We start from the raw sequence: 13714 nt of genomic DNA, 5'->3' as shown, positions 1-13714 counted from the left end.
TGCAAAGAGGAGGAGGAGAAGGAGGAGGAGGAGGAGGAGGAGGAGGAGGAGGAGGAGGAGGAGGAGGAGGAGGAGGAGGAGGAGGAGGAAACATTTCATGACCCAAATAGGGAACATTATCAGTGCTATAAGGGAGGAGGGTTGCAAAGAGGAGGAGGAGAAGGAGGAGGAGGAGGAGGAGGAGGAGGAGGAGGAGGAGGAGGAGGAGGAGGAGGAGGAGGAGGAGGAGGAGGAGGAGGAGGAAACATTTCATGACCCAAATAGGGAACATTATCAGTGCTATAAGGGAGGAGGGTTGCAAAGAGGAGGAGGAGAAGGAGGAGGAGGAGGAGGAGGAGGAGGAGGAGGAGGAGGAGGAGGAGGAGGAGGAGGAGGAGGAGGAGGAGGAGGAGGAGGAGGAGGAGGAGGAGGAGGAGGAGGAGGAAACATTTCATGACCCAAATAGGGAACATTATCAGTGCTATAAGGGAGGAGGGTTGCAAAGAGGAGGAGGAGAAGGAGGAGGAGGAGGAGGAGGAGGAGGAGGAGGAGGAGGAGGAGGAGGAGGAGGAGGAGGAGGAGGAGGAGGAGGAGGAGGAGGAGGAGGAGGAGGAGGAGGAGGAGGAAACATTTCATGACCCAAATAGGGAACATTATCAGTGCTATAAGGGAGGAGGGTTGCAAAGAGGAGGAGGAGAAGGAGGAGGAGGAAGAAGAAGAGGAGGGGGACTGCGCGGTCCTTGGTGCTCTCTGAACTTGGTGGTTTTTTTGCAGACGTTTCATGACCCAACTAGGTGACAATATCAGTGCTAGAAGGGAATGGGGTTTACAGAGAGGAGGAGGAGGAGGAGGAGGAGGAGGAGGAGGAGGAGGAGGAGGAGGAGGAGGAAGACGACTGTGGGATCCTTGGTGCTCTCTGAACTTGGTGGTTTTCTTGCAGACATTTCATCACCCAAATAGGTAACATCATCAGTGCTAGAAGGGAGTGGGGTTGGCATTCTTTTAATATACTAGTGTGTCTTGCCCTGTCATGTTGGTGGGAGCCTTCCGCCTTCCTTCCTTCCTTCCTTCCTTCCTTCCTTCCTTCCTTCCTTCCTTTCCTTCCTTTCCTTCCTTCCTTCCTCCCTCCCTCCTTCCTTCTTTCCTTTCTTCCTCCCTCCCTCTCTCCCTCCTTCCTCCCTCCCTCCCTCCTCCCTCCTTCCTTCTTTCCTTCCTTCCTTCTTTCCTTCCTTCCTCCCTCCCTCCCTCCTTCCTTCCTTCTTTCCTTCTTTCCTTCCTTCCTCCCTCCCTCCCTCCCTCCTTCCTTCCTTCCTAGAAAAATACATCCCCACCAACATTGACAGGGCAAGCCACCAGTAAATAATCAGAAAGACAACCCCTTTCCCTTCTAGCTCTGATGGTGTTAACATGTTGGGTCATGAAATGTCTGTAAGAAAACCACCCAGCTCAGAGAGCACCAAGGACCCCACCTCCCCTTCCCTTCTTCTCGTCCTCTCCTCTGCAAACCCTCACACACACACACACACACACACCGAAAACATCACCTTCACCAACACAGAGTAAGCCATTCTACATAAACACAGAACAAACCTAACTTCCTTCAAACACTGATGATGTTACCTAGTTGGGTCATGAAAGGTCTGCAAGAAAACCACCAAGCTTAGAGAGCACCAAGGACCCCACAGTCCTCCTCCACCCCTTCTAGCACTGACGATGATACTTAGTTTGGTAATAAAATGTCTGCAAGAAAACCACCAAGCTCAGAGAGCAAGGACTCCACAGTCCTCCTCCTCCTCCCTGCAAACCCTTCTACACTGATGATGTAACCTAGGTGGGTAACGAAACGTCTGCAAGAAAGTAACCAAGCTCAGAAAACACCAAGGAATCCACAGTCCTCCTCCTCCTCCACAAACCACATTCCTTTCTAGCACTGATAATGTTCCCTAGTTGGGTCAGGAAACATCTGCAAGAAAACCCTCCTCCCCTTCCTCCTCCTCTCTGCAAACCCCCCTCCCTTCTAGCATTGATGATGTAACCTAGTTGGGTCATGAAACGTCTGCAAGAAAACCCTCCTCCTCCTCTCTGCAAACCCCTCTCCCTTCTAGCATTGATGATGTAACCTAGTTGGGTCATGAAACGTCTGCAAGAAAACTACCAAGCAACTGATGAAACAGATGTAATTACTAAACAAATAAGAAACTGAAATGAAGATAGATGCAAATAGATAATTGGGGCTGCTCAATCATTCTAGACTGAATTGAAAAGAGGAAACAACAAGAGAGAGGGAAAGGAGTAGAGAGAGAGAGGAAGGGAGAGGAGAGGAAAGGAGAGGGAGAGATAGAAGGGAGGGAAAAGGAGAGGAGGAAAAGGGAGGAGTAGGAGAGAGGGTTAGAAAGGAAGGAAGGAGTGGGGGAAGGGAAGGGGAAGTAGGAAAGAGAAGGAGAGGAAGAACGAAGAAAGGAGGAAGAGATGGAGGAAGGAAGAGAAGGGGAGGAGAAGAGGAAAGGTTTGTGGTAAAATAAAGGAGGGTAAATGGTATAGAAGAGCAGCCCCGAACAAGTAAAAAATGAAAGTTAAAAGGTAAGATGAATGGAAAATGATGGATATTATTATGTTTATGAGAAATAAAAAATAAAAACCCTTTGAAAAAAGAAAAAAAAAAAAAGTAACCAAGCTCAGGGAGCACCTCCTTTCAACTGTGGCAAGAGAAGTCGTAAAACGGAGCAAAAAACCCACTTCCCGAATGTTTCCCTTAGCAACATAACGTTTGGGCTCAATTGTGGTCGTAACTAGAGGACTCCCTGGGTTTGTGCTATCCCTGTAATCGAACCGGGATTCTTTAAAAGGCCGTTTACACCCCCGACTCGCAAACGCACCTGTGAAGGTAACCGACGGACTTACTTGGATTCCTCCTTCTCGTCCTTTTCCTCTTCATCTCTTTTCTCCTCCTCCTTTTTCTCAGTTTTCTCCGCTTTCTCCTCCTCTAGTTTTTCTTCGACTTTTTCTTCTTGAGAAGGACGAGAGATCTGTTGCTGAAATGAGAGGCCAATTCGAATTACAGGCGGTCCTCAACTTACGACCGTTCGCTTAGCGACCGTTCCAAGATGCAACGGCGCTGGGGACAAAAAAAAAAGGGGGGGAGACTTCGGACCGTTTTTCGCACTTGACGACCGGGGCTGCATCGCCATGATCAAAATTCACGGCGCTTGGCGACTGACTCGTATTTATGACGGTTGCAGCGTCCCCGGGGGGTGGGGGGTGGGGGCGTCACGCGAGCCACCTTCCGACTAGCAAAGGCAACAGGGAAACCGGATTCACTTAACAACCGCATGACTAAGTTAACCGCCGAAGGGATTCGCTTAACGCCGGTGGCAAGAAAGGTCATAAAATGAGAGAAAATTCACTTATATGTCTCACTTAGCGACAGACATTTGGAGCTCCACTGTGGTCAGGATGACCTGTACCCAAGGCGGCCAGCATCGTGGGGAGAGGGAAGTGAGGGGAAGAGTGGGTGGGAGGGAGATCACGAGCTTAGAAACAGAAAACGCAAGGAGTCCTCGACTTACGACGGGCTGTTTAACGACCGTTCAAAGTTCCGAAAGACCTCTGAAAAGGTACATATGACTTGGTTCCGAAGTTCTGACCCTGCCACCCCCACCACACACACGATCACATGACCCCCAATTTTACGGCTGTTTGCACTGTCCCACTATCACATTTTGGTATATTTTTACTCAAAGTTGAATTTTCTTCTGATTTTTCAGCAAAAACAAAAACAAAACAAAAAACCTATAGCAAAAAAAAAAAATTGTTTTGTTTAACGACCTCCGCATGTCAACTTGCAAAGCTTTCAAGTTGCCACGAGCAAGAGGGAGGGAGAACTGATAGAGCTGATTGATTTCCCTAACTGAAGTTGCATTCCATACATTCTTCCTGACCGCAATCAGTCGGAGGGTGTTGGGTTTCACAGCCAGCCGAAGTGGTTAATTGGAGAATGTGATTTATGACATGGCCAGAGAAGAAGGGAGAGACAGGGTCATAGGGGAACGTAAATCTATGTAGGATCAGTCCTAACTGCATCCCAGTATTGCCGGAATGTTGCTCCAAATAAATGACTATATTTCTTTTGAAGTTCGGCTCATGGCTCATGAATTAATTAGGGCATCTTTCGGAAACTTCACACTGCATTTGTTTTATGGCCACTTTGTTCGCTTAACGACTGCCAGAATGAAGCTCGTAAGACCGGAGTCGGACACGTCACATCCTGCTTTACATCCATCAATAACCGAACTTATGACCGTAATGGGCACAGGCTTTATTACGGTCATAACTTGAGGACTACCGATATTTTAAGGAGAAAGAAAAGCTTTCCAGGAAGCATTTTCTGGATTTGTAGGCGCAGGCAGAGAAAGTTGGAAGCACGCTTACAAATCCTCAAAACAGGCAGTTCTCGACTGACAACCACTTAATGATGGTTCAAAGTTACAACGGCACTGAAAAAAAGTGAGTTATGACCATTTTTCACACTTATGACCGTTGCAGCATCCCCATAGTCACGTGATACAAATTCAGACGCTTGGCAATCGACTCGTATTTATGACGGATTCAGTGTCCCGGGGAGGGGTGTGTGTGTGTGTGGTCACGTGATTCCCTTTTGCGACCTTCTGACCAGCGAAGTCAAGGGGGAAACTAGATTCACTTAACAACCACGTTCCTGACTTAACAACTGCAGTGACTCATTTAACAACTGCAAGAAAGGGGATGAAGTATAATCAATCAAAAAGGGGACAATGAAGAAAATGAAACAATGTGAGAGACATGGGGGGGAGAAAGTCAGAGTGGAAAGGAGACCACGAAGAAACACTTGTTAAAAAGAGGATATATTTATATGTTGTATTTATTTATTGTTTATTTATTTATTGGTTCGATTTATATATGCCGCCCTTCTCCGGAGACTCGGGGCGGCTTACAATGCGTTAAGCAATAGCCTTCATGCTTTTGTTTATTTATACAAAATCAGCTTCTCTTTCTTCTTTCTTTCTTTCTTTCTTTCTTTCTTTCTTTCTTTCTTTCTTTCTTTCTTTCTTTCTTTCTTTCTTTCTTTCCTTCCTTCCTTCCTTCCTTCCTTCCTTCCTTCCTTCCTTCCTTCCTTCTTTCTCTTTCTTTTCTAAATTTGATTTATATGCCGCCCTTCTCCGGAGACTAAGGGCGGCTTACAATGTGTTAAGCAATAGCCTTCATTCTTTTGTATATTTATACAAAGTCAGCTTATTGCCCCCACAATCCGGGTCCTCATTTTACCTACCTCGGAAGGATGGAAGGCTGAGTCAACCTTGAGCCTGGTGAGATTCGAACTCGCAGTAATTGCAGGCAGCTGGTGTTACTTAACAGCGCTTTAGTCTGCTGCGCCACCGAGGCTCTTGTATGTGATGTGTTTGTCATAATGTGTAGTAATAAAACAATGAAACTTTTTTTTAAAAAAATGAAATAGAAAGGTGATAAAGTGAGGCAGAATTCATTTAACAAAATTTCTTATTAGCAACAGAAATTTGGGGCTCGATTGGGATCGTAAGTGGGGAGGGGGGGAGCGACTTTAAGATTTAAGGACTTTAAGGAGCCTTGGTAGTACAGTGGTCTAAAGCACCCTGTTATTAACATTCAGCTGCCTGCAATTACTGCAGGTTCGAATCTCGCCAGGCTCAAGGTTGACTCAGCCTTCCATCCTTTCTAAGGTAGGTGAAATGAGGACCCGCTTTGTGGGGGCAATAAGCTGACTTTGTATAAATATACAAAAGGATGAAGGCTATTGCTTAACGCATTGTAAGCCGCCCTGAGTCTCCGGAGAAGGGCGGCATATAAATCAAATTAAAAAAAAAAAAAAAAAAGATAGGTGGACTTCAACTCCCAGAATTCCCCTAGCCAGAATGAATGAATTCTGGGAGTTGAAGTCTTCATAGAGAGGCCAAGGTTGAGAAACACGGAGTGGGGTCAGTGTGCAGAAGGCCGACTCAATCACGCAACCAGGTTTCTGGCTTCTTCTAGGTCTAGGATATGCAGGGAGTCCAGTGTTTCAGTTACAGCTCCCAGAGTTCCCAGCAGGCCAGCCAGCTGGGAATTCTGGGCCCTGCGGAGTTCGGCCTGTCCAGATGATCCCCGTTTAGGGAAAAGCTGGCTACACCTGTTGGATGTCAACTAGAAAGGTCCACATTACGGATTGGTCTCATGCAAAGTGGCTTCACAGGGGAGAGGAGGGGAGGGGAGGGAAGGGAAGGGAAGGAAGGAAGGAAAAAGAGAGAAGGGAGGGAAGGAAGGGAAGGAAGGAAAGAAAAGAAAGAAGGAAGGGGGAGGGATGAAGGGAGCGAGGGAGCGAGGGAAAAAGAAAAGGAAGGAAGGAAGGAAAAAGAGGGAAGGAAGGAAAGGAAAGAAGGAAGGAAGGGGGAGGGATGGAGGGAAAAAGAGAAAGAAGGAAGGAAAGGAGGAAGGAAGGAAAAAGAGAGAAGGGAGGGAAGGGAGGGAAGGAAGGAAAGAAAGAAAAGAAGGAAGGGGGAGGGATGGAGGGAGGGAGGGAGGGAAAAAGAAAAGGAAGGAAGGAAGGAAAGAAGGAAGGAAGGAAGGAAAAAGAGAGAAGGGAGGGAAGGAAGGGAAGGAAGGGAAGGAAGGAAAGAAAGAAAGGAAAGAAGGAAGGGGGAGGGATGAAGGGAGCGAGGGAGCAAGGGAAAAAGAAAAGGAAGGAAGGAAGGAAGGAAGGAAAAAGAGAGAAGGGAAGGAAGGAAGGAAAGAAAGGAAAGAAGGAAGGGGGAGGGATGGAGGGAAAAAGAGAAGGAAGGAAGGAAGGAAGGAAAGGAAGGAAAAAGAAAGAGAGACGGAGAGAGGATGAATAGCTGGATGGGTGAAAGGAAACTCCTAGGAAAGGGGGAATATGAGAAGGAAGGAAGGAAAAGGAAAGAAAAATAAACAGACAACCCAGTGTTTGAAAGAAAACTAAGAAGGAAAAATAAGATTCATTTGTTGGTCATCAAAGGCAATGTTTACCTTTTTTTAAAATTAAGTATTTCTATCCTGAGCCAAGTCCAACATTTTCCCTGAAACACACACACACACACACACACACACACACACATTCCTGCATGACAGCCTCTGTGACACTCCATGTCAGCTGTTGGAAGTTTAAAATACCCCTGTAATATTTAGATCAGAGCTCTTCAAACTTGGCAGCTTTAAGACTTGTGGACTTCAACTCCCAGAATTCTCCAGCCAGCAAAGCTGGCTGGAGAATTCTGGGAGTTGAAGTCCACAAGTCTTAAAGCTGCCAAGTTTGAAGGCCTCTGATTTAGATGAATAGGTGGGAGGGCAGGGGGGGGGGGCAGGGAGTGGGGGGGGGGCAGCGGGATCGTGTTTCTGGCCAGGGAGCCCCTAGCACATATCCCTGCCTCCTCGGTTTATTTAGAAGAACCCAAGGCCTTGCCAAGGCCAATAGTCCCATGTTGTGCCAAAAATCAGCTACAGAACTGTGTTTGTGTATCTGTGTGTGTTTGTTTTCAGTGTGTGCTTTGCGCGAGTGAGGAAGAGAGTGGGAAGCAGGGAGAAAGAGAGAGAGGGAAAGAGAGAAAGATACAGGAAAGAAAGAGAGGGAGAGAGAAAGAAAAAGAGAGAGAAAGGAAGAAAAAGAAAGAGGGAGAGAGAGAGAGTGAGTGAGAGGAAGAGAGGGAGAGAGGGGAAGAGAAAGAGAAAGAAAAGGGAGAGGGAGAGGGAGAGGGAGAAGGAGAAAGAAAGAAAGAAAGAAAGAGGGAGGGAGGGAGGGGAAGAGAGAGAAAGAAAAAGAGGGAAGAGAGAGAAAGGGAAAGAGAAAAAGGGAGAGGGAGAAAGAAAGAAAGAAAGAAAGAAAGAAAGAAAGAAAGAAAGAAAGAAAGAAAGAAAGAAAGAAAGAAAGAAAGAAAGAAAGAAAGACGGAGGGAGGGAGGGAGAGAGAGGGAGAGGAAGAGAGAGAAAGGGAAAGAAAAAGAAAAAGGGAGAGGGAGAAAAAAAGAAAGACAGAAAGAGAGAGGGAGAGAGGGGAAGAAAAAGAAAAAGAGGGATAGAAGAGAGAGAAAGAGAAAGAGAAAAAGGGAGAGGGAGAAAGAAAGAAAGATAGAAAGAAAAGACGGAGGGAGAGGGAGGGAGGGAGGGGAAGAGAGAGGGAGAGAAAGAAAAAGAAAAAGGGAGGGGGAGAAAAAAAGAAAGACAGAAAGAGAGAGGGAGAGAGGGAGAGAGGGGAAGAGAGAGAAAGAAAAAGAGGGATAGAAGAGAGAGAAAGAGAAAGAGAAAAAGGGAGAGGGAGAAAGAAAGAAAGATAGAAAGAAGGACAGAGGGAGAGGGAGGGAGGGAGGGAGGGGAAGAGAGAGGGAGAGAAAGAAAAAGAAAAAGGGAGAGGGAGAGGGAGAAAAAAAGACAGAAAGAGAGAGGGAGAGAGGGAGAGAGGGGAAGAGAGAGAAAGAAAAAGAGGGATAGAAGAGAGAGAAAGAGAAAGAGAAAAAGGGAGAGGGAGAAAGAAAGAAAGAAAGAAAGAAAGATACAAAGAAAGAAAGAAAGAGAGTGAGCGAAGAGAGAAAGAGAAAGAAAAAGGGAGAGGGAGAGGGAAAGGAAGAGAGAGAGAGAAAGAAAGAGAGAGAGGTGGGGGAGGGGAAGAACCAGACCGCAGAGGGTTCTGAAAGGAGTAGTGTCCAAAAATGGCAAATTTAAGACCTGTGGACTTCAACTCCCAGAATTCCCCACTCAGCTTCAAGCAGGGCTGGCTGGGGAATCCTGGGAGTTGAAGTCCCGGAATGAGTCCCAGAATGAGACCTCCTTGCTAAGACACAACTCATCTAGAAGACTAGAAAAAAAAACACACAAACATTTTGCGGGTCCAGATCGAAGATTCACGGATTGCTGCAGAGTCCGGCCTCTCGACAGGCATCTCTAAGCCCCCTTGTGAGTAAGCACAGCCCCCCCCCCAGGCTAGAAAGTGGGGAAAACTCTGAGTTCTAATCCTGCCTTAGGCAGGAAAGCCAGCTGGCTGGCTGACTTTGGGCCAGTCCTTCTTTCTCAGCCCGGCCCCACCTCACAGGGTTGTTGTGGAGGAGAAAAATAGGAGGAGGAGGAAGAGGGAGGGAGGGAGGATTAGGCACGTCTCGCATCTTGAGTTATTTGTCACAATAATAAAAGGGGTATACAGGCGGTCCTCGACTTACGACCACAACCAGGCACAGAATTTATGCTGCTAAGCGAGACATTTGTTAAAGTCAGTTTTGCCCTCTTTTACGACCTTTCTTCCCACCGTCGTTAAGTGAACCGCCGCCGTTAAGTTAGTCACACGGTCGTTAAGTCAATCCGGCTTCCTCATCGACTTGGCTTGACAGAAGGTCGCAAAAGGGGATCCTGTGTGAGACCCCCGCCCCCCGGGGGACACTGCGACCGTCACATGTATGAAACCGTCGCCAAGGGTCGGACTATTGTATCATGTAGGCGGTCATAGGGATGCGGCAACGGTCGTTAAGTGTGAAAAACGGTCGTGACTCACATTTTTCAGTGCTGCTGCAACTTCGGACGGTCACTAAATGAACTGTCGTTAAGTCGAGGACCATTTAAATTTAAATTTTAAATTTTATAGACTTGGGGGTTTTAAATTGGGAAGCCAATGATTTAATTCTTTTTAATTATCTTAAGTTTTGTATTGTATGTATTTTAATTTTGGCTGTTCACCGCCCTGAGTCCCTTATGGGAGAAGGGCGGTGTACAAAAATAAATAAATAAATAAATAAATAAATAAATAAATAAATAAATAAATAAATAAATAAATAAATAAATAAATAAATAAATAAATAAATAAAATTGTGAAAATTAAGAAAAACCCCACTAAAGCAGGATATAAATTTTAAAAGCAGGCCATTTAAAAAATAAATAAATAAACATGAATTTTTATTTTATGCAGCCAAAGAAAGTGTGAATCTATCACTTCTGGATGAGACGGGGCAGTGTATAGATTTAATGAATAAATGCATTAGATAAATAAAATTTAATAAAATAAATTGATTAAACGCTCTACAAGAGAGGACGTTTAGAGCTCGGGGTTGTACTGTGGGGTCCTTTGGTGATCTCTGAGCCTGGTGGTCTGCTTGCAGACGTTTCATTACCCACATTCGTTACTGCACTGATGATGTTAGCTAGTTGGGTCGTGAAACGCCTGCAAAGAAACTACCAAGTTCAGGGTCCTTCGTCTCCCCTCTCCAACTGATGATGTTACCTAGTTTGGACATGAAACGTCTTCAGGAAAACCACCAAGTTCAAAGAGCACCCAGGACCCCAGAGTTCTCCTCCTCCTCCTCCTCTTCCTCCTCCAATCCTCAACCCCCCCGTCCCTTCTAGTTCTAATGATATTACCTAGTTGGGTAATGAAACGTCTGCAACAAAACAACCCAGCTTAAACAGCAATGGGGATCCCACCGTCCTCCTTCTCCTCTCCGCAAACTCTTCTAGCTCTGATAACACTACCTAGCTGGGTCGTGAAACGTCTGCGAGGAAACCATCAAGCTCAGAGAGCAGCAAGGACCCCACAGTTGTCCTCCTCCTCCTCCTCTTACTCCCCCTCCTCCTCTTCGCAAACACCCCTCCCTTCTAGCACTGATGATGTTACCTAGTTGGGTCATAAAACGTCTGCAAGAAAACCACCAATCTCAGAGAGCACCAAGAACCCCACAGTCCTCCTCCTTATCGTCGTCGTCGTCATTGTCCTCCTCCTCCTCTCTACAACCCCCCAACTCCCTTCTAGCACTGATGATGTTACTTAGTTGGGTCCCGAAACGTCTGCAAGAAAACCACCAAGCTCAGAGAAGCACCAAGAACTCCCCAAATAAATACAGGTAATCTTCAACTTACAACAACAGAGCGTTCGAAGCTATAACGGCATTGGAAACAGTGATTTATGACCGTTTTTCCACACTTATGACCGTTGCAGCGTCCCCATGGTCACCTGATCAAAATTCAGATTCTCGGCCACCGATTCACATTTATGACGGTTGAAGTGTACCGGGGGGGGGGGGGGAGGTGTTGTATCCTTCCCCTGCCATGCCCACCAAGCCACGCCCACCAAGCCACACCACGTCCACCAAGCCACGCCCACAAAACCAGTAGTAAAAAAAAAATGGATTTCACCACTGCCGTACAGAACCATGCAAGAACCATACACGGAAACAGGCCATATCAGCCAGTGATTCCAAGTCTTTCTTTTTTAAAAAAAAGAGGCCGAAATTTGAAATAATGCGGGGGATAATTCCTGCCCCCCCCCCACACACAATCCCCTTGCCAGTCACCGGCAGGAGATCAGGCATGCAATGAGTTACATTGCAAATGTGCAAAGTAAAAAAAGAGGGTGTGGTGGGGAGGGTTTCACCAAGCATAGTTAAAGCTCAACCAAAGTTGGAATCTCTCGCCTCCCACCCCCACCCCCACCCGTTTTAAAAAGAAGCTCTAAGTTCATTTTTTCAGCAAACTGGGCAAACCCAACTACCTGCCCAAAAGCCAGGTAGAGATAGGCGGACGGATGGATGGACGGACAGATAGATATAGATATAGATATAGATATAGATGTAGATGTAGATGTAGATGTAGAGGGATATATAGATATAGATATAGATATATAGATATATAGATCCTAGAAGCACGAAGCCGAAAACACCAGCCTGAAGATGACGAATGAGACTTCGTCAAAACGTCGCCAAGACACTTCCAATTTTACGCAGGAGAAAACCCGAATAACCAAAGACCTACATAGAGATAGAGATAGAGATAGAGATAGAGATAGAGATTAGATAGGTAGGTAGGTAGGTAGGTAGGTAGGTAGGTAGGTAGGTAGATAGATAGATAGATAGATAGATAGATAGATAGATAGGTAGGTAGGTAGGTAGGTAGGTAGGTAGGTAGGTAGGTAGGTAGGTAGGTAGGTAGGTAGGTAGGTAGGTAGGTAGGTAGGTAGGTAGGTAGGCAGGCAGGCAGGCAGGCAGGCAGGTAGGTAGGTAGATGGATGATGAAAGAAAGAAACAAAGAAAGAAAGAAAGAAAGATAGATAGATAGATATGGATAATTGAATCAATTAGATGATAGATAAGACAGAGATAAGATAGATACAGGATAGATAGATAGATAGATAGATAGATAGATAGATAGATAGATAGATAGATAGGATAGGTAGGCAGGCAGGCAGGCAGGCAGGCAGGCAGGCAGGCAGGCAGGCAGGCAGGCAGATAGATAGATAGATAGATAGGATAGGTAGGTAGGCAGGCAGCTAGGTAGGTAGGTAGGTAGATGGATGATGAATGAATGAAAGAAAGAAAGAAAGAAAGAAAGAAAGAAAGAAAGAAAGAAAGAAAGATAGATATGGATAATTAGATCAATTAGATGATAGAAGACAGAGATAAGATAAATACAGGATAGATAGATAGATAGATAGATAGATAGATAGATAGATAGATAGATAGATAGATAGATAGATAGATAGATAGATAGATAGATAAGATAGGGAGGGAGAGAGGGAGGTAGATGGATGATGAAAGAAAGAAAGAAAGAAAGAAAGAAAGAAAGAAAGAAAGAAAGAAAGAAAGAAAGAAAGAAAGAAAGAAAGAAAGATAGATAGATAGATAGATAGATAGATAGATAGATAGATAGATATGGATAATTGGACCATTTAGATAGATGATAGATAAGACAGAGATAAGATAAATACAGGATAGATAGATAGATAGATAGATAGATAGATAGATAAGATAGGGAGGGAGAGAGGGAGGTAGATGGATGATGAAAGAAAGAAAGAAAGAAAGAAAGAAAGAAAGAAAGAAAGAAAGAAAGAAAGAAAGAAAGAAAGAAAGAAAGAAATGGATAATTGGACCATTTAGATAGATGATAGATAAGACAGAGATAAGATAAATACAGGATAAATAGACAGACAGACAGACGGACGGACGGACGGACGGATATAGCTATAGATACAAATATGATAGATCGATAGATCGATAGGTAGGTAGGTAGGTAGATAGATAGAATAGATAGATATGGATAACTGGATGGATTACAAAGATGTGAGAGAGAGAGAGAGAGAGAGAGAGAGAGAGAGAGAGAGAGAGAGAGAGAGAGAGAGAGAGAGAAAGAGATAGGTAGATAGATAGATAGAATAGATAGATATGGATAATTGGATGGATTACAAAGATGATAGATAGATAGATAGATAGAAAAATAGATAGATAGATGGTTGACAAGACAGAAACAGACAGAAAAAGAAAAAGCAAACTACCAAAAGCACAAACCTTCCATCGCCTGAAGCCTCTCGGATCGACGTACCTGAACACTCATCGGTGGCCGGGGGAGAGGGGGGGAAAAAAAGCTATCCGTGGGGCCCCCCCAGAAGGGGGGGAGAGGAACAGCAAACAACCACAAAAAGAAAGCAAAGTTTGCCGTCAAGGGCTCTCCCCCTCCCTCCCCGCCAGGCCTGGCAGGGGAAAAAAAAAAAAAAAGAATTACTACCTGACCCAGCCAGGCGGTGATTCCGGAGGGGAGGAGGGAGGAAGGGAGGGAGGGAGAGAGGGAAGGAGGGAGGGGGGGTTTAAAGTGGAAAGAAAAAAAAAAAGAAGATAATAAGGAGGAGGGTGTCTTCCCGGCCACTTTAATCTCCCCAGTGAAGGGAGACGGTCCCTGGCGCATGTGAGCGGCGTTAATCCCGACCGGGTTA

The 13714-nt window shown here is 45.5% G+C and overlaps 1 protein-coding gene across 6 annotated transcripts in view; it reads right to left on the bottom strand.

Moving 5' to 3' along the window:
- Positions 1-13714, bottom strand: part of NCOR1 (nuclear receptor corepressor 1) — a 181303-nt gene that overhangs the window by 100011 nt on the left and 67578 nt on the right. For all 6 annotated transcript variants that reach the window (XM_087890260.1, XM_087890272.1, XM_087890258.1 and 3 more), the window contains exon 15: positions 2881-3011. In XM_087890260.1, the coding sequence (XP_087746386.1) occupies positions 2881-3011 (131 nt within the window). The remainder of the gene's footprint in view (positions 1-2880; positions 3012-13714) is intronic.

This window comes from Pantherophis guttatus, chromosome 1, assembly GCF_059756535.1.
Source record: "Pantherophis guttatus breed Tessera chromosome 1, ASM5975653v1, whole genome shotgun sequence".
NCBI lineage: Eukaryota > Metazoa > Chordata > Lepidosauria > Squamata > Colubridae > Pantherophis > Pantherophis guttatus.
Note: the sequence above shows the minus strand (reverse complement) of the source record. Positions and strands in the feature narration are given on the sequence as shown.